At 43.5% G+C, this 18,978-nt stretch overlaps 1 protein-coding gene across 1 annotated transcript in view; it reads left to right on the plus strand.

Annotated features, from left to right (window-relative positions):
• The window catches only part of LOC135522456 (zinc finger protein 236-like), a 122,768-nt gene extending 104,713 nt beyond the window's left edge, over nucleotides 1–18,055 (plus strand). Inside the window, exons 24-32 of the mRNA XM_064948730.1 lie at nucleotides 979–1,201; nucleotides 3,419–3,622; nucleotides 6,559–6,702; nucleotides 8,069–8,235; nucleotides 8,526–8,654; nucleotides 8,785–8,979; nucleotides 10,985–11,114; nucleotides 12,464–12,637; nucleotides 16,733–18,055. Of these exons, the coding sequence (XP_064804802.1) occupies nucleotides 979–1,201; nucleotides 3,419–3,622; nucleotides 6,559–6,702; nucleotides 8,069–8,235; nucleotides 8,526–8,654; nucleotides 8,785–8,979; nucleotides 10,985–11,114; nucleotides 12,464–12,637; nucleotides 16,733–16,875 (1,509 nt within the window). The 3' untranslated portion in view covers nucleotides 16,876–18,055. The remainder of the gene's footprint in view (nucleotides 1–978; nucleotides 1,202–3,418; nucleotides 3,623–6,558; nucleotides 6,703–8,068; nucleotides 8,236–8,525; nucleotides 8,655–8,784; nucleotides 8,980–10,984; nucleotides 11,115–12,463; nucleotides 12,638–16,732) is intronic.
• Nucleotides 18,056–18,978: the final 923 nt, after the last annotated feature.

The raw sequence follows: 18,978 nt of genomic DNA on the forward strand, positions 1-18,978 counted from the left end.
TCTCTCTCTCGCTCACTCTCTCTCATCTCTTTCTCTTTCACCTCCCTCTCTCTTTCACCTCCCTCTTTCATCTCTCTCTTTCATCTCTCACTCTCTCTCTTTCTCATCTCCCTCTTTCATCTCTCTTTTTCTCTCATCTCACTCTCTCTCTCTTTCTCTCTCACTCTCTCTCTTTCTCATCTCCCTCTTTCATCTCTCTCTTTCTCTCTCTTTCTCTCTCTTTCTCTCTCTCTCTTTCATCTCCCTCTTTCATCTCTCTTCCTCTCATCTCACTCTCTCTTCCTCTCATCTCACTCTCTCTCTGTTTCATCTCTCTCTCACTCTCTCTTTCTCTCTCTCTCTCATCTCTCTCTCTCATCGCTCTCTCTCACCTCCCTCTTTCATCTCTCCTTTCTCTCTCTCTCCCTCTGTTTCATCTCTCTCTCTCTCATCTCTCACTCTCTTCATCTCCCTCTTTCATCTCTTTTTCTCTCATCTCACTCTCTTTCTCTCTCTCTTTCATCTCCCTCTTTCATCTCCCTCTTTCATCTCCCTCTTTCATCTCTCTTTTTCTTTCATCTCCCTCTTTCATCTCTTTTTCCTCACTCTCTCTCTGTGTTTCATCTCTCTCTCTTTCTCTCTCTTTCTTTCTTTCTTTCTTTCTCTCTCTCTATTTCTTTCATCTCTCCATCTCTCTTTCTTTCTCTCTCTCATCTCTCTTTCATCTCTCTCTTTCTCTCTCTCTCTCTCTCTTTCATCTCTCTCTCTCTCTCTTTCATCTCTCTCTTTCTCTTTCTCTTTCTCTCTTTTTCTCTCATCTCACTCTCCCTCTCTCTCTTTTTCATCTCTCTCTCTCTTTCTTTCATCTCTCTTTCTCGCTCTCTCTCACTTTCTCTCATCTCTCTCTCTCCCTCTCTCTCTCTGTTTCAGCTCTTGCTCTCTCTCTCCTTCCCACCCCTCTCTTGTGTTGACTCATTGGTATTCTCCCATCCCCTCCAGATTGACCCAGCCATCCTCCAGCAGGGAGGTCTCCTCTCCCACGCCCTGACAGGAGACGGAAGCCTGACCAGCCACCCTGGTGCCCACCTCATGGCCACGGGAGACCCCTCGGTGTCCGGCTCCAATGTGGTCCTGCACCCGCTCACCAGCCTGGCTCTGCACCCCCCCGCTATCGGCCCCGGCCACGTCACCATGGGCAGCCTTGGCGAGCATGACATCACAGGTGCATGGTGGTCCCGTCTTCACCCCGGAATTTCGCGTTTTCTGTTCCTATACTAACATGATCACTCAGGAGAATTGAAGGGGTAGTTCCCTCGGGAAGTTCACTTGTGTTATAAAATCAAATTCAAATCAAATGTATTTATATAGCCCTTCTTACATCAGCTGATATATCAAAGGGCTGTACAGAAACCCAGCCTAAAACCCCAAACAGCAAGCAATGCAGGTGTAGAAGTACGGTGGCTAGAAAAAACTCTCTAGAAAGGCCAAAACCTAGGAAGAGCCCTAAAGAGGAACCAGGCTATGAGGGGTGGCCAGTCCTCTTCTGGCTGTGCCGGGTGGAGATTATAACAGAACATGGCCAAGATGTTTAAATGATCATAAATGACCAGCAGGGTCAAATAATAATAATCACAGTAGTTGTCGAGGGTGCAACAAGTCAGCACCTCAAGAGTAAATGTCAGTTGGTTATGTGTATTAGTCCATTACAATCCCAAAGCATTGTGCATGTCAGCATTCACGTTTTTCAAGATGGAGCATTTTCTGTTCAAAGCAGAAACTGTAGTGCCTTTTCGATGTACACATTTTCTTCTCCTCAATTTGCCTGTTCCCTCAACACAGATGCATACATTTTATTTGACAGCACAGGTGCATGGTGCTCCTGTCTTCTCCCCCATACCTCTCATATGCATTCCTACACTAACAGTGACCACGTTTACATGCGCACTGTGTTCCAGATAGTAGTTCATATCCCGCTTAAAGTCTTATCCCTGTAACCATGAATAAACAGAATGTTCCTCATTTAAGGTCATATGGGTTAAATCGAATAGTAACTGAAATATGGACACTGACTTTGGCTTCTAACCTTTCACATGTAGCATAATATCATTTTAAATGCTGCAGAATGTTGCGTTTCTGGCAATGAAATTATACAACACATTTTGTCTCGAACAGGAGTGGAGAAATTTGAATTCTTTCTTTCAGCATCTCTTGAGAAAACGTGACTGTGCGTGTAATGTGTTATATTTGACACTGTTATGCAAGCAGGACAAACAGAAGTCTTTTAATAAATGTGTTTTGTCATTTTCTCAGCTTTTAATTTCCTTAAAACTGGTCAAACTGATAACATTTTGACATTTTGCATAGGACTGTTTTGGAGTTGTTGCGTTTTCTGCCTGGTCCCTAAAAGAAACCGACAACTTTACAGGTGTTTACTAGATTACTACTGCATTCGATGTAAGACATTATTCTGGTGAGCACTACTTTATTTCGTCTTCTGGGGCACCAAGTTATGACAGAAGAGAAGCTGCATGTATCAAACTTTAGTTGACAAATGGACTACCAAATGTCGGAAATTATAAGCAGAATAAAAAAAAATCTTATATATATATATATATATATTATGGTGGATGGAACTGCGCAGGGAGCCTACTTTTTGAAGTGATCTGTTTGACAATCAGATGAAAACATCACGCAACACCCATGAAAAGCTAAACTCAGCCTCCGCAGACCGCAAAAAGAAACTTAAGGGGGATAAGATTTTTACATGCCACAGTATCCCGTCTTCTATCTGCATATCCCAGGCATCTTTTTCCGGTTTCTCATAACCGGGTTATTGTAAACAGGATATGATGTTTATATGCATCAACTCAAAAACAGAATACTTGAGTATTGTGAATAATAACAGGATATTGGTGTGCATGTAAACGTGGTCATTATCAATAATTAATGAAATTCTGGATTTTCCTCGACGATGCCGAATCCTTTTTGCTTCCTTGCAGCCAAACTTAAAATGGGTAGATGTTTCACTAAAGTGTTTCTTAACTAATGTGTGCAGCTGACGATGACTCTTCTACTCATATCCTCTCCTCTCTATTGGGCCCCACAGCTTTATTTTGTTGATATGAGTGGTATGTGATGTGTGGCCCCACCTTGAGGAAACTGTCACAATGAGTTTGTTCCACAGCCATGCTTTCACACCAGCTGGACCTACTTTGATAGCATAGGGTGTCAGCCTAAGCTATGGGAGACGGCGGGAGAGGAGAGGAGAGAATAGATGGAGGGAGGGAGTAAAATGGGGATAAGGAGAAGAGGGATGAAAGGGGGAGAAGATAGGAGAGAAAAAAAGAGAGGAAGGAATTGAGGAAAGATAGAAGTGAAGAGAGTCAATTAGTTAATGATGGCTTCTGTATCTCCCTGTTTTCTCTCATTCCCCCTTTAGGTTCTCATCAGGACCTGAGCCATGTGATGAATGCTCCAGGCCTGGTGTCCAGTGGGGCTCATGGTGCTCAGGAGATCACCCTGACCATCAACAACTCCAGCCTCACCCAGGCTCTAGCTCATGTCCAGGCCCAGGCCAACGCTGCTGCTGGGGGCAACACTGCTGCAGGCAACCACCCTCAGGAGATCACACTCACCATATCAGGTAGACACACAAATTATCTGTCCCTATTCTCCATACTTCTCCCACAGTGTACACTTGCACGCTCTCCATCATGGATTTAACAAAGAAGGAAACTCTCCAGCTAATGCTTGCCCCAATCCAATATGCTTTTAAAGATGCACTATGCATGAATTGCTCTGCCATTTCCTGGTTGACTTAATTTCAGTTTATGCGACAAAACAAGCAAGTATAGTGTAGCAAATCATTGTATCATCTAAAACGCTGAGAAATATATTTTCCAAAACCACATTTTTCCCCCCAGCTGTTTGAAGCTAGTGTGCAAAATCAAAAGTGTAAGACTCAAAAACTAAACTTAAGAAAGGGAATCATAGAAGAGGTGCACATAGAACAGATCTACCGCTTCTTAGGCTTGCTTTCAATGAGAATTGCATATCTATAACACACATTTTTATGTGAATTTGGTCGGGTTTCCCAAAAAATTGCATATTGTACACAGTGCGCACTTTGGGAAAACACACACACACACGCAGCTACAGACAAACATGCAGACAAACATGCAGACACTCACCATAGGCACTCACTCGCTCATGCCCACACACACGTGACAGCTAAACAAGCACAATCATCTATTTTTCCCTTCACTTTAATTCAACAAACCAAGTTCACAAAGAGATTGTACGGATAAAAAGGTCAGTAACACATCTTTTCATGAGACTATAATTGGTATACTGTACAGATGCGTCAACAGCGCTTCAAGGATACTTAATCGTGAGATAAAGTGGGGCAAAAAAAGTATTTAGTCAGCCACCACTTGTGCAAGTTCTCCCACTTAAAAATATGAGAGAGGCCTGTAATTTTAATCATAGGTACACTTCAACTATGACAGGCAAAATGAGAGAAAAAATCCAGAAAATCACATTGTAGGATTTGTAATGAATTTATTTGCAAATTATGGTGGAAAATAAGTATTTGGTCAATAACAAAAGTTTATCTTAATACTCTTTGTTGGCAATGACAGAGGTCAAACATTTTCTGTCAGTCTTCACAAGGTTTTCACACACTGTTGCTGGTATTTTGGCCCATTCCTCCATGCAGATCTCCTCTAGAGCAGTGATGTTTTGGGGCTGTTGCTGGGCAACACGGACTTTCAACTCCCTCCAAAGATTTTCTATGGGGTTGAGATCTGGAGACTGGTTAGGCCACACCAGGACCTTGAAATGCTTCTTACGAAGCCACGCCTTCGTTGCCCGGGCGGTGTGTTTGGGATCATTGTCATGCTGAAAGACCCAGCCACGTTTCATCTTCAATGCCCTTGCTGATGGAAGGAGGTTTTCACTCAAAATCTCACAATACATGGCCCCATTCATTCGTTCCTTTACACGGATCAGTCGTCCTGGTCCCTTTTGCAGAGAAACAGCCCCAAAGCATGATGTTTCCACCCCCATGCTTCACAGTAGGTATGGTGTTCTTTGGATGCAACTCAGCATTCTTTGTCCTCCAAACACGACGAGTTGAGTTTTTCCCAAAAAGTTATATTTTGGTTTCATCTGACCATATGACATTCTCGCAATTTTCTTCTGGATCATCCAAATGCTCTCTAGCAAACTTCAGATGGGCCTGGACATGTACTGGCTTAAGCAGGGGGACACGCCTGGCACTACAGGATTTGAGTCCCTGGCGGCGTAGTGTGTTACTGATGGTAGGCTTTGTTACTTTAGTCCCAGCTCTCTGCAGGTCATTCACTAGGTCCCCCCGTGTGGTTCTGGGATTTTTGCTCACCGTTCTTGTGATCATTTTGACCCCACGGGGTGAGATCTTGCGTGGATCCCCAGATCGAGGGAGATTATCAGTGGTGTTGTATCTCTTCCATTTCCTAATAATTTGCTCCCACCGTTGATTTCTTTCAAACCAAGCTGCTTACCTATTGCAGATTCAGTCTTCTTAGCCTGGTGCAGGTCTACAATTTTGTTTCTAGTGTCCTTTGACAGCTCTTTGGTCTTGGCCATAGTGGAGTTTGGAGTGTGACTGTTTGAGGTTGTGGACAGGTGTATTTTATACTGATAACAAGTTCAAACAGGTGCCGTTAATACAGGTAACGAGTAGAGGACAGAGGAACCTCTTAAAGAAGAAGTTACAGGTCTGTGAAAGCCAGAAATCTTGCTTGTTTGTAGGTGACCAAATACTTATTTTCCACCATAATTTACAAATAAATTCATTAAAAATCCTACAATGTGATATTTTGGATTTTTTTTTCTAAGTTTGTCTGTCATAGTTGAAGTGTACCTACGATGAAAATTACAGGCCACTCTCATCTTTTTAAGTGGGAGAACTTGCACAATTGGTGGCTGACTAAATATTGTTTTGCCCTAAATATGTCATTGTGGCACTCACATTCCACAGAAATGTAAGTTAGGTGTTTGTGTGTCAATTGACATACTGGACACAGTCACACACACACAGGCACAAGTTTGATTCACTCTGATGCATACACACTCGAACATCCTCCTACAATAGCCAAAACTTAATCCAGTATACCTATATCCAGCTCAGAATCAGTTCCCCTCCACTCTGCCCGGGAATTAAATTTAAGTCATAAAATGTCATTTAAAGTGCTTCATCACAGAGAGGCAATTTCACGGTAGCAATTTAACGGAGTGATGCTGAGACTAAAAACGGTTTTATGCCAGACAAAATGCCAATGATTTCAAAGTTAAACATACAACTCTATGCACAAGTGCGACTTTTAACAATTTCCACAGAGAAATGTGCAAAAACACATTTACAGGACGAACAGTGCAGATGCTAAGTTTGTGACCAAAGTTTGCATGAATGTAAACAAAGCCAAAAACGGAGTGATGAAGACTGCAGACGTAGAAAGAGCAAAAAGGGGCGGGGGAAGATCATTTATTCACGTCACTGTGGGCTGGAGATCAAATGTATTTTCTCTCATCCTGAAGGTCAAGACCTCCTCCAGCAGCACGGCACCCATGGTGGCGGAGAGATGATTGGCGGGATCAGGCTGGCATCCCACCAAACCACAGGTGCCACCCTCACCATTGGCAATGACCACCTTCTACCTCAGAGCAACACTGGCATGACTGGTAAGGGGCTGGCTGCAGCACTGACTGCTGTGTGTGTATGTTTGCATCTACTCACCCATTGTGCAGCCCGCTTGGAGCGCACAGTGAAAGGCCTGTGACGTGAAGTGTGTTGAGTGATTCGTTCAGCGGGAGAGATGGAGAGATGGGTCAATTAACACTCTGATTGCAGTACCTCACAACGCTCATCACTTGTGGAGTTTTGTCAACTTCTCGGCGCCATTGTCATCGATCTCAACTCAAGTGGACAACATTCTGTTACAAACAATGAATAGGCGTTGAGAGGAGTTTGGTCGTTTTGGTATGCGTGTCTGTACATGTGTGTTTGTACCTCTTCACAGTCCCCGCTATCCCATAGGGTGTATTTTTATCGTAAAAAAAAAAATCTGATTCTACTGCTTGCGTCAGTTACCTGATGTGGAATAGAGTTCCATGTAGCCATGGCTCAATGTAGGACTGTGTGCCTCCCATAGTCTGTTCTGGACCTGAGGATTGTGAAGAGAGACCTCTGGTGGCATGTCTTGTGGGGTATGCACGGGTGTCCGAGCTGTGTGCCAGTAGTTTAAACAGACACCTCGGCGCAATCAGCATGTCAACATTTCTTACAAAAATACTCTACTTTGAGCCATGAGAGATTGAAATGCATATCATTGTTGGCTCTCCATGTACATTTAAGGGCCAGCCATGCTGCCCTGTTCAGAGACAATTGTAATTTTCCAACGTCCCTCTTTGTGGCACTTGACCACACGACTGAACAGTAGTCCAGGTGCGACAAAACCATGGCCTGTAGGACCTGCCTTGTCGATAGTGTTGTTAAGATTATGGACAGACATCTTAGCTACTTTTGTATCAACATGTTTTGACCACGGCAGTTTTACAATCCAGAGTTACTCCAAGCAGTTTAGTCACCTCAACTTGCTCAATTTCCAAGTCATTCATTACAAGATTTAGTTGAGGTTTAGGCCTAAGGGGTTCTTGGCCTTTCACATTTTTACGCTGTGGAACATAGTTGCCAAGATTCCTTGTAGTGGTGAGTGTGGGCAAGCTGCTAGGCCTAATTTCCCTTGACACTGTCACATCACAATTTTAAATGATGCCGCAGAGAACAAGTAAATTATCTGATAACTTTTTTTTTCACGTATTTGCTGTTCATGTGGCGTTTTCAGGTATCTGCCCAATCCACTCCCAGTCAATTTCCGCTGGCTTGCTCTCCTTGTGATTATCATATGCCACAGTGCATCATTCTACCCATTTTTGAAAATGCATAGCCAATTCATTTTCAATGGCATGGCACTAAAATGGCTTTTTAAAATCTCGCAAGTATTTCTGTCAAGATAAATTCTCACCTACTTCCTGTCTCTCCTGTCAGTCACCAGCCTGCCGCCTACCACCTCCCTATCGCAGACGGCTGGCTCCCAGAGCCTGGTGATGTCATCATCGAGCATGGCCAGCGACGGCAGCGTGACTCTCACACTGGCAGACACACAGGGTATGCTGGACGCTCAACCTCAATTCACGCTCAACTTCAACGCACAGGTAACCACTCTGAAACACACACACAATATGCGCACACACACACACACACACATACACAGGTAACCACTCTGAAAAACAATATATTCCCATTCAAAATCACATTTTCCCTAAACACTAACCTTAACCCTAAATCTAAACCTAAGCCTAAAATATACTTTTTACAAGTGAGGACCATTTCTCTGAACTTTGGTTGGTTTACTATTCTTGCGAGGACTTCTGGTACTCACAAGTATAGTTGAACGTGTTACATGCACACACACACAGTAACAGTGAGTATCTTCTCTCCATAGAGTCAGCAGTACCAAACTGTGCTCAGTGACCAGGATCTCTCAGGACAACAGGCCGGCTCCACCCAGCAGGTCATACTGATCAGTCATCACCCCCAGGCCACTGAGGGACAACCTGACAATGTATACAGGGTCAGTCAGCCACTGTGCGTGTGTGTGTGCATGTACCTGTACGTGTGTTGTGTTGTTAACAGATGTCTAAGAAGGACAGGGTGGTGGGTATGATAATGTGTGTGTGATGTGTGTGTTGTGTTGAAACCAGCTATCAGAGGAGGGCCAGGCGGTGGGGAAGGAGGACCAGGGGCATAACCAGAAGCAGAACCAGTGTTTCTACTGCGATCAGGTGTGTCAGAGTGCCAACACGCTGCGACGCCACTGCAGGCAGGCCCACGGCAAGGACCGGTGCCACGTCTGCAGAGTGTGTGGCAAGGCCTTCAAAAGAGCTACTCATTTAAAGGTGAGCAGGGACAGACACACAGTCAACAACAAACACACTGGAGACTGGACTATATAGCATGGAACACTGTCAAGTTTGCGGAGTGTGTGGCAAAATAAAGCACCGTAGGTCTGGACAGACACACACTACAGCACTCCTTCCATTCCCTGATAGTAGTTGTCCTGCCTTGCCCTCAGAACAGAGTTAAATTCTGGATAATTGTTTCCTATGGGGCCAGCTCTGGGTACTCTTGCGTGTATTCTGGGCGGAGGACGGGGTTAGGAGTGGGTTACAGGACTCAAACAGCTGAGAGTTTCTCAGCGTTCAGGGGAGTTTAAACACAATCGCCTTAGAGGACCTGAGCACAATGACTGAAGCCTTCTCTTCTGCTGCTTCAGTTTCTGACGTGGTCTCGTAAGAACGATACACCAACTGTCATTCTTCCCTCTGTGTCCCAAACGCCTCCTGCCTCCTGACAGGGTAATAAGCCCCGGGAGGAGCGAGAGGTAAAAGTTAACAGCTGAGTACACACTTTGTCTCCTCTGACAATGCTGTCGTAATCTACTCATGACGATACGGCTGCCCAAGGAAGAGAGGCTCTCCATTTAATAGCTCCACTCCAGCACGTAAACAGTGGGAAGCATTGAGGAGAGGCAGGAGCTTGACCTAATTTGTAGGTCAATATGCAGAGGTCAGCCCCCTACAAGCTGCTCTCGTCCAGTCTGAGAGCCATGCTGTTCTGCAACTCCTCAATGTCCTCCTCTGTCCTTGGCTGTGGGCTGTGTGTGTGTGTGGGCTGTGTGTGTGTGTACTGAGTGTGTGTCCGTCTTTACCTAATATGACACGTGTGATCCCCTGATGGTGTGTCTGTGTCCATGTGTATGAACAATGTGTGTTACATGTGTTTGATTGTGCGTCATTCAGAGAGCGTTCGAGTGTGTTAAGATACTTATACATTTTCTCTGGCTCAATGACACCCCCCTCATTCCTTGCTCATCCTGCTCCCAAATGCTTTCCTCATCTCGTTTATGGAATTAAATGCTTCTTTGGGTAGGTGGAGCGCAGCTAGAACGGTATCAAAGCCTGTCCCATGCTAATCAGCAGCCCCATGTAACCCCAGAGGGGACATTTGGCCCATAGACTTCCCTGAAACTGGCTTGAGTTTCTGTTTAGAGGGGTGGATGCTTTGTTAGTACATTAAGCTTATTAAGCATTTGATGCAATTATGCAACAGATTTTAGTTCTGGGTGTACGAGATTAGAGAATGATTAATTCATGTTTTGTTTTTTTCTCCACTTAACTGTTGCTGGGTTCATTAACTTCATGATGTAATTTAGCGATGGAGTTTCAGCAATAGTTAAGCGGGAGAGGCCAGTACTTTTAGCAATAATGTTAAGGAGTTGAGTAGCTTTTATTTAAAGGTAAATACCAAGGCTGCTGAAAGTGAGGCCCGCAGGCCAAACTTCACCCTGGACAACATTTGGCCCACCAGACCAAAAGTTTGGGCGCATGTTCACACGCTCACACTCATTTGTCTGTGTAGTTGGTTTGCTTGCTTAGACTTTCCTATGACTCTGGGGACATGCAGAGGAAGTTCTTTTAGAAACGTTCAGTTGCTGATAATTTTTCCTTGATCTTAAAAGCAATCAGGGCTACTATACTATCCTTTTCACTCATCACACTATCCTATGACGAGACTGGCCTCCTTGTTTCTTTGTTCATGACTAGACAGGAGTTTTCTTCAGTCTTTTTCATTAGACTTTGAGCTTTATTGATGGTTTGTCAATAGACTTTTGTGTTTCTGGATGGTTCATCAATGGAATCGGTGGTTTCTGGATGTTTCCTGCATTAGAATTCGAATTTTTTGGGATGGTTTGTCATTAGACATTGGGTTTTCCAATGGTTTTAAGTGTACGCTGGCGCAATTGGCAGGCCAGTTCTCTTGCAAATTGAATTTTTCTTTGTGACATATTTGCTCTGTTTCACATTTTCTGTCCCTGGGACCTCTGACCTCTTTCTCCTACAGGAGCACGAGCGTGTCCACCAGCGAGGACCCTCACTGGGCTCCCAAAGGCCCAAGTTCTTCAAATGCTCCTCCTGTGATAAAGCCTTCGCCAAGCCCAGCCAACTAGAGAGACACAACCGCACACACACAGGTAATCCCACACACGCACCTGCGCGCGCACACAACGTTCACTCGAATAAATCTCTGACTAGTATTCTATTTAGAACTATTGTACATCCCAGCCTCGACAGAGCGAAATTGAAAATGTAGCATATGAATGACGTTGCCATCCGAGTCCTCGTCGAGAGTGACCTTCCATCGGGCATTTGGGACACTTCAAAGACCTTAGGAAAATTATTTAATGTGCCTCAATGGCAAAATGACCAAATGCACTTCTTCAGAGCACATCAATCATGTTCTCTCCTAATGTGATTTTAACACAACCCGACACGACAAAGTAGGATGTGCCTTTTGCTTCTTTTGAATTGGAACCTTTTGTTCTGTCGAGGTAAGTAATTAAGGTGAAGTGCGACTTGAACGTTTTGACTCGTTGGTACTTACTGCCTACTCTTATGGCCACCCACTCAATGGCTGTGTCAGTGGCAGGCCGGGGTGAGATTGCTGTAATGTTGTGTGTTGAAGGGCCCACTGGGGCAGCTGAACCGGTGGGGGGGGGGGTCCTGTCTTACCTCTTATCGTCCCCAGCAGGAGAGACTGTAAGGGGGCTCGTACACACGACAGCCTAGCTTGCTAGTGTTACATCAGCAAGAGAAAAGCATCACAATCACAACCATTGCTTTTAGCCCATCTTTAAGCTAACGGGGGGGGGGCTCTTCGAACTGGAAATTGGTTTTACTCTCCATCGTCTTCAACAAATTGTGTGGCTGTTTTCTCACAGTGCAGTTTTCATGGTTTAGATTGAGGCAGAGGTACTTAAATAATGGCCATGGACTTAGTTGCAGACATAACTGGTCTCCTTAATTTCAGTCAAATAAGTCAGTGTATTTTCACTGTAATGGTACCAATTATGGCAGGTCATTATGTTCCAAGATTATTCTAAAGGCCATATCCTTTTTAAATGGGAGGCATCTCCTGGCAACGCTATTATTCTGATTGGCACAGTAGGCTCCAAGTTATATTGGGAAATCTGATTTACGCTTTGCCAGGGGTTCACATCTTTCAGCAGATAATGTAAGCTGACAAGGCCTTTAATTTTTCTTTAACAATTTTATTCAATTGGATGTAAACTGCTAATGCTTGCAGTAATATACTGCAACTCATCAATTACTGTAGGCGCCATCACTTTTTAGAAGTACTTCTGTTCCGTATTTCAAACGTATCTTAGTGCGAGACAACGTTTTGTTGCCTTCACCGCGCACAAGATTGAATTAGAATGTGTGTTTTGTATTCATCCGGCGAATTGCACCGCCATTTGCAAGCAAGTAACCTTTGTACTACTCATTTAAAGTCTTGAGAAGGTGTCTGTCTGTGTTTGTGCAGGTGAGCGTCCCTTTAAGTGTTCCCAGTGTGACAAGGCCTTCAACCAAAAGAGTGCCCTACAGGTACACACGGTCAAACACACAGGGGAGAAGCCCTACAAGTGTGAAATCTGCAGCATCAGCTTCACACAGAAGAGCAACATGAAGCTGCACATGAAGAGGTCGCACGGCTACGGTGAGTCACAGACATACACACTCAAACACGCGCAATACTTTTGCTCTCTCTCTGAGGAGGCTAGTCCATTATTGATGGGGACCGCAGCCCAAATTCTCACCCATTTCTCTAAATTATTTTACGGACTGAGATATGTTCTGTGTAGCCTCAGAGAATAACATTGACACGGTGACTGAGTTCATCAGGAAGTGTATAGGGGGTGTTGTTCCCACGGTGACCATTAGCCTCTTCTGGATAGGACCCTTCATCTCAATTTCCGCCTAAAATGACATACACAAATCTAACTGCCTGTAGCTTAGGACCTGAAGCAAGGATCAAATCTAATTTTATTGGTGACATGCCGAATAAACAGGTGTAGACCTTACAGTGAAATTCTTACTTACAAGACCTCCATCAACAATACAGTTCAAGAAATAGAGGTAAAAATATATATTTACCAAATAAACTAAAATAATTGTTTAAATAAAAAGTAACAAATAACAATAACGAGGCTATATGCAGAGGGTACCGGTACCGAGTCAATGTACGGTGGTACTGGTTAGTCGAGGTCATTTGTACATGTAGGTAGGGGTAGGTAAGTGACTGCATAGATAATAAACAGCGAGTAGCAGCAGTGTAAAAACGAAGGTTGGGGGGGTGTCAATGTAAATAGTCCGGTTTGCCATTTGATACATTTTTCAGCAGTCTTTTGGATTCGGGGTAGAAGCTGTTAAGGTGCCTTTTGGACCTAGACTTGGCGCTCCGGTTCCGCTTGCCGAGCAATAGCAGAAAGAACAGTCTATGACTTGGGTGACTGGAACCTTCCTCTGACACCTCCTAGTTTATAGGTCCTAAATGGCAGGAAGCTTGGCAACCAGTGATTAAATGGGCCGTACAGACTACCCTCTGTAGTGCCTTATGGTCGGATGCCGAGCAGTTGCCATACCAGGTGGTGATGCAACCGGTCTGGATGCTCTCGATGGTGCATCTGTAGAGTCTTTTGAAGCCAAGAAATACGAGCAATAGACATTAAACGTGTTGAAATCTGTCCTTTGGTCTGCTGGGTCCAAATTTGAGATTTTTGCGTCCAACCGCCGTGTCTTTGTGAGACGCAGAATAGGTGAATTGATGATCTCGGCATGTGTGGTTCCCACCGTGAAGCATGGAGGAGGGGGTGTGGGGGTGCTTTTCTAGTGACACTGATTTATTTAGAATTCAAGTCACACTTAACCAGCATGGATACCGCATTCTGCAGCGATACGCCATCCCATCTGGTTTGCGCTTAGTGGGACTATAATTGGTTTTTCAACAGGACAATGCCCCACACACCTTCAGATGACCTGGCCCCCACAATCACCCGACATCAACCCAATTGAGATGGTTTGGGATGAGTTGGACCGCGGAGTGAAGGAAAAGTAGCCAACACGTGCACGATATATGTGGAAACTCCTTCAAGACTGTTGGAAATGCATTCCGGGTGAAGCTGGTTGACAGAATGCCAGGAGTGTGCAAAGCTGTCATCAAGGCAAACGGTGGCTACTTTGAAGAAGCAAAAAATATCAAATATATTTTGATTTGTTCCACACTTTTTTGATTACTACAGGATTCCATATGTTATTTCATAGTTTTGATGTCCTCACTATTATTCTCAATGTAGAAAATAGAAAAACTAAAGAAAACTCTTGAATGGATAGGTGTGTCCAAACTCTTGACTGGTACTGTATATTTTATTCAGCTTTGTTCAATTGTATTCTTCATGCTATAAATAAATGAACTTGTGTAGCCCACAGCCATTTGGCATAGCCACATCAGGACCTAACTCAGAGTGTGCTATTATTTTCTTCTGAAATAGACTACATATCATGCTTCTTTCGACCTGTCTAAAATTAATAATGTATTTATTGTGAAGGTGTAGGCTATAGTACATGGATTGATTACACTTTTTAAAATGGCTTGTAGGTTATGTGTAGAAGCCAGGAGATACTAACTTTACAGTTATTTGCTTGACAATCACCGGCCTGTTCACCCCACTATCATCCGTACAGGTGCATCAAAGCTGGGACCGAGAGACTGAAAAACAGCTTCTATCTCAAGGCCATCAGACTGTTAAATAGCCACCACTAGCCTGCTACCACCCGGTTACTCAACCCTGCACCTTAGAGGCTGCTGCCCTATGTACATAGACATGGAATCTCTGCCCACTTTAATAATGGAACACTAGTCACTTTAATAATGTTCACATACTGTTTTACTCATCTCATATGTACAGAGCCCTCCACTAATATTGGCACCCTTGGTAAATATGAGCAAAACAGGCTGTGAAAATCTATTCCTACCACTTAGGTGGTAAGCCATGACTTCCTGTTTCACTGGGGTATAAATACGATGTGACACACAGGCCAGGTTCCCATAGTCATCCATCACTATGGGAAAGACCCGAGAATATAGTAATGATGTGCGACAAAAGGTTGTTGAGCTGCACAAATCAGGAAATGGCTGTAAGAATGATGCTCAATGGTTGAAAATGCCCATTTCCACTATCAGGGCAAAAATTAAGAAGTTTGAAGCAACTGGAGATGTTAACAATCGGCCTGGAAAATGGACGTGTGTTTATTTTGACTCCACGCACAGTGAGGAGGATGGTTCGAGTGGCCAAAAAATCTCCAAGGATCACGGCTGGAGAATTGCAGACGTTAGTTGGGTCTTGGAGTCAGAAAGTCTCCAAAACTACGATCAGACGCCACCTACATAACCGCAAGTTGTTTGGGAGGGTTGCCATAAAAAAGCCTTGCTGTCGTCAAACAACAAACTCAAGCGACTAGAGTTTGCCAAACGTTACTGGAACTTTCAATGGGACCGGGGTTCTATGGTCAGATGAGACCAAAATATAGCTTTTTGGAAACAATCACCAGAGGTGGGTTTGGCGTAGACAGAAAGATAGCCATGCAGAAAAGTACCTCATCCCCACTGTGAAGCATATTGCGGTGGCAAACGTTTGAAAAGAATTTGGCATTTTCAATGGCTTATTGTGTTGGTTGTTGGTGTTAGATCTATCTGAAATATTGCAACCCTGTCACTAACTTTTTGTGATATATAGCACTTCCTATTCCATGGTAAATATGTGAACAGGGCTCTTTTTCACAGGATTATTGTGCATTTCATTTGACATGCTGATTGGCTGACAGCCTTGGTTTATCAGTCTGTGTACCACAGGTACGACAAAACATGTATTTTTACTGCTCTAAATAAGTTGGTTAGCAGTTTTTAATAGCAATAAGGCACCTTGGGGGTTTGGGGTATATGGCCAATATACCACGGCTAAGGGCTGTATCCAGGCACTGTCTGTGTATGTGGGGGGTGAGTGCGAGCATCAGTCTTTATAGGAGAAGGCTAGCAACAACAAAAAATTCCAAGACGATATGTTCACCTGCAGACATGTGTTTGGATGATTCACAATAGCTCTTTTATTGAGAACGTCTGAGAGAGAGAGAGACAGTAAAATGAAGTGAGTTCTTTCAATAGATAGAATGGGCTTAATTATGGACCCTTGCTGTGACGCACTCTCCCGTTTGTGCCTATTTGGTTCTGTATACCTCCATTTAAACGTTTGATGGTTAGTACAAAGGAAATGTCCTCTGCTGAACTAACTCTCATGTCTATTGATGGATCCCGGACACAAAGGCTCTGTCTCAACTGCTTAAAACGTCTGTCCTCACCACCTCCTCATCTGCAGTTTGGGGAAAACAATATGGCTGAAGGCAACTCGTCCTCCTCAGGCTGACTCATTGTCACCTTGTCAATTCTTCCAGATCAATGCATCGAAAGGAGAGGATTGTCTTTTGACAGTTGAGAAAGAGCTCTGGTAAACTTTCACCTGTCACTCACCCCTTCCTCTAACTTACTTCACAGGTGATAAATGTATTGTGTGTTATACTGTATTTTTTTTCATTCTTAAACTCTGAGACTCCCTTGACACTCTCTCTCCAGTCTAACAGCAATGTTCATGAGTAACTTTGTCCCTCTCACTCTGTCCTCTCTCTTTCATTCTCTTCTCTTTCTTACTCTCTCTCTCCTTCTCTCTTTCTGTCTGTCTCTCCGTCTTTCTCTTGGACACAGGTCTCGATCGGAACCAGGAGATGACTTTGGAGCAGGGGACAGAGACGGAAGTGGATGTCCCTCCTGAGTTGAATGACATGGAAGAGGTTGTCCAGGAGTCTTCTGGAGACTGGCACTGTGGCATTCCTAACGTCTTCCCTTAGATCCCAACTCAGAATTGAATTTACTATCCCTGTTCATCCCAGCATAGACTCTTTACCAGGAGTCTGTGCATTGATGATACAAAGCACTGATTTTACTACTAAGTAGGTGTGGAAAAACATAGCACTCAGATCACCCCTCCACCAACAGCTTTTTAATTGAGTTGGACAGTTCTGCACTTTTTCTAAAGCATACCCACGGTGATGTTGCCAATCAAATAGTGAAAACAGGAAAGCGTGTGCGGCTGTACCTACACACATTGGCTTAGCAGCAGCTATTTCTGCCTTTTTCTCTTGTCTTCAGATATGCATTAAAGGGGCAATCTGTGATTGCTACAAAATTAAAATAAATAAGCAATTGTAAACAAACATTTTATGGTTAAAACTATCCTTTTGATATCATGGTTGTTTAGTCCTGGCATTCATAGCTCTGTCTCATGAATTTGAGAGTGGTTACATTTTTCCTGCCCTATCCATCAGCTATTTACCAAATCAGTTGCGGGGTGCCCTCTTTTGTTATTGTTTGAACTGCGGATTGTCCCTTTAAAGGCAGAGAACTGGTACTTAAATTGCTGAATCAGCCTGCGCTCTGAATCTCATTAGTACGAGTCCCTTATGAGACGTTTTAGTCAATAAGCCATTTGGTAATCAAGACGCTGACCTCCCAGTACAGTTCACCGGTCGGGGCTGTAGCAAGCTGAGGTAGGCTACCGGCGGTTTGTTCCTAGACTGTTGTTTACTCTGTTTGCCAATAAGAGGAGCAAACACTATAGATCTGCATGGCTGCACTGTCAGTCCTGCGGTACTGGTTCATGTCTCCCTGTAGAGTAGTATAACCACTCACAAGTCCCATCCACAAACAGATCCTACCCTCTCTAGGCACCCCTGTAGATCCGCAGTCCATAAGTCAACCAATATAATGTATTTTTTTAAAGCTCTTTTTTTTACGTCAGTATAGTCACAAACTGCTTCATATTACCTATTACAGACTAGGTATAAGCAATAGTGTGAGAACTTCACCTTGCCCGCTGAAAGGCTGGATGAAACGTTAGCCTTATTGCTTATTCCTATCCAATCATTTCAGATCTACGCTTAGCATATAACGGGCTGGGTGCAGGGGTTGTTTCTAGACGGGGAACTCCATCTCTCCCGTGCTCCTGTGGCTGCAAACTGCAAACAGGACCACTATAGCTGTGCTTTAACAGGCACACGCATTGGAGTGCAGTTTACCAGAAAAATGCATTTCTTTTTGCATATTTCTCCTATACCCTTTTCTAAAAGGCAAGCTAAAGGGTTTGTTTTTGGTGAATTTTTTTGGCCATAAAGTTAAAGGTAGCCTTGAATGGTGAGACTATAAAGTGCTACGGGTCAATTCATATGGATCAGACCTGGGTTCAAATACGCTACTCTTTGAAATCATTCGCTTTCGTCTGCCTGGAGTGCCAGATGGGTGGGTTTGCAGAATGCAATTTTGCACGACTACTCTATAGGTTTCATTGTGCCTGGCAAGCTCGATCAAGCATAATGATTTTGAATAGTATTTAAACCTTGGTTTTGGTGTGGATTTGAACCCTCTCTTCTTAAATGTTATGCCTGTAATTTTGACAATGATGACCTGTGATACCACTGTTATTGGCTGCTGTATGAGGGCTTCAGGGGTTGACTCTCCATATTCACAATGTGTTGCATGAAATTGTAATTTAGTTGTAAGCTTATGCATAGCCATTTTGCAATGTAAATAGTGTATGAAAGATTGCATATATTTTTGGATTCCGTATCAAATTGGTTGTGAACAATAATTCATTTTTTGTCAATTGCTGAACCAGTTTACAGACTATAAGCTGTTAAGTGTTTTTGTTTTTGTCAGGAATGTATTTTGTAATGTTGAAAAGTATTTAATTAATAAAATCATTCATTTTTTTAGATTTAATGTGTGCCAATTGTTTTAGAAATCATGTGTGAAGTTGATTGCATTTCATCTGTTTGATTTTCTGTAATTCGTGAAGATCTCAGTATGTCTCTGCGTCAATACCTTGTATCTAGAAAAGGCAAGTGTTTAGCACATGAAAAATTCTTTGTCAAAACCCATTTCTGTCCCTCTCTTTC

The sequence above is a fragment of the Oncorhynchus masou genome, chromosome 30, assembly GCF_036934945.1.
Source record: "Oncorhynchus masou masou isolate Uvic2021 chromosome 30, UVic_Omas_1.1, whole genome shotgun sequence".
NCBI lineage: Eukaryota > Metazoa > Chordata > Actinopteri > Salmoniformes > Salmonidae > Oncorhynchus > Oncorhynchus masou.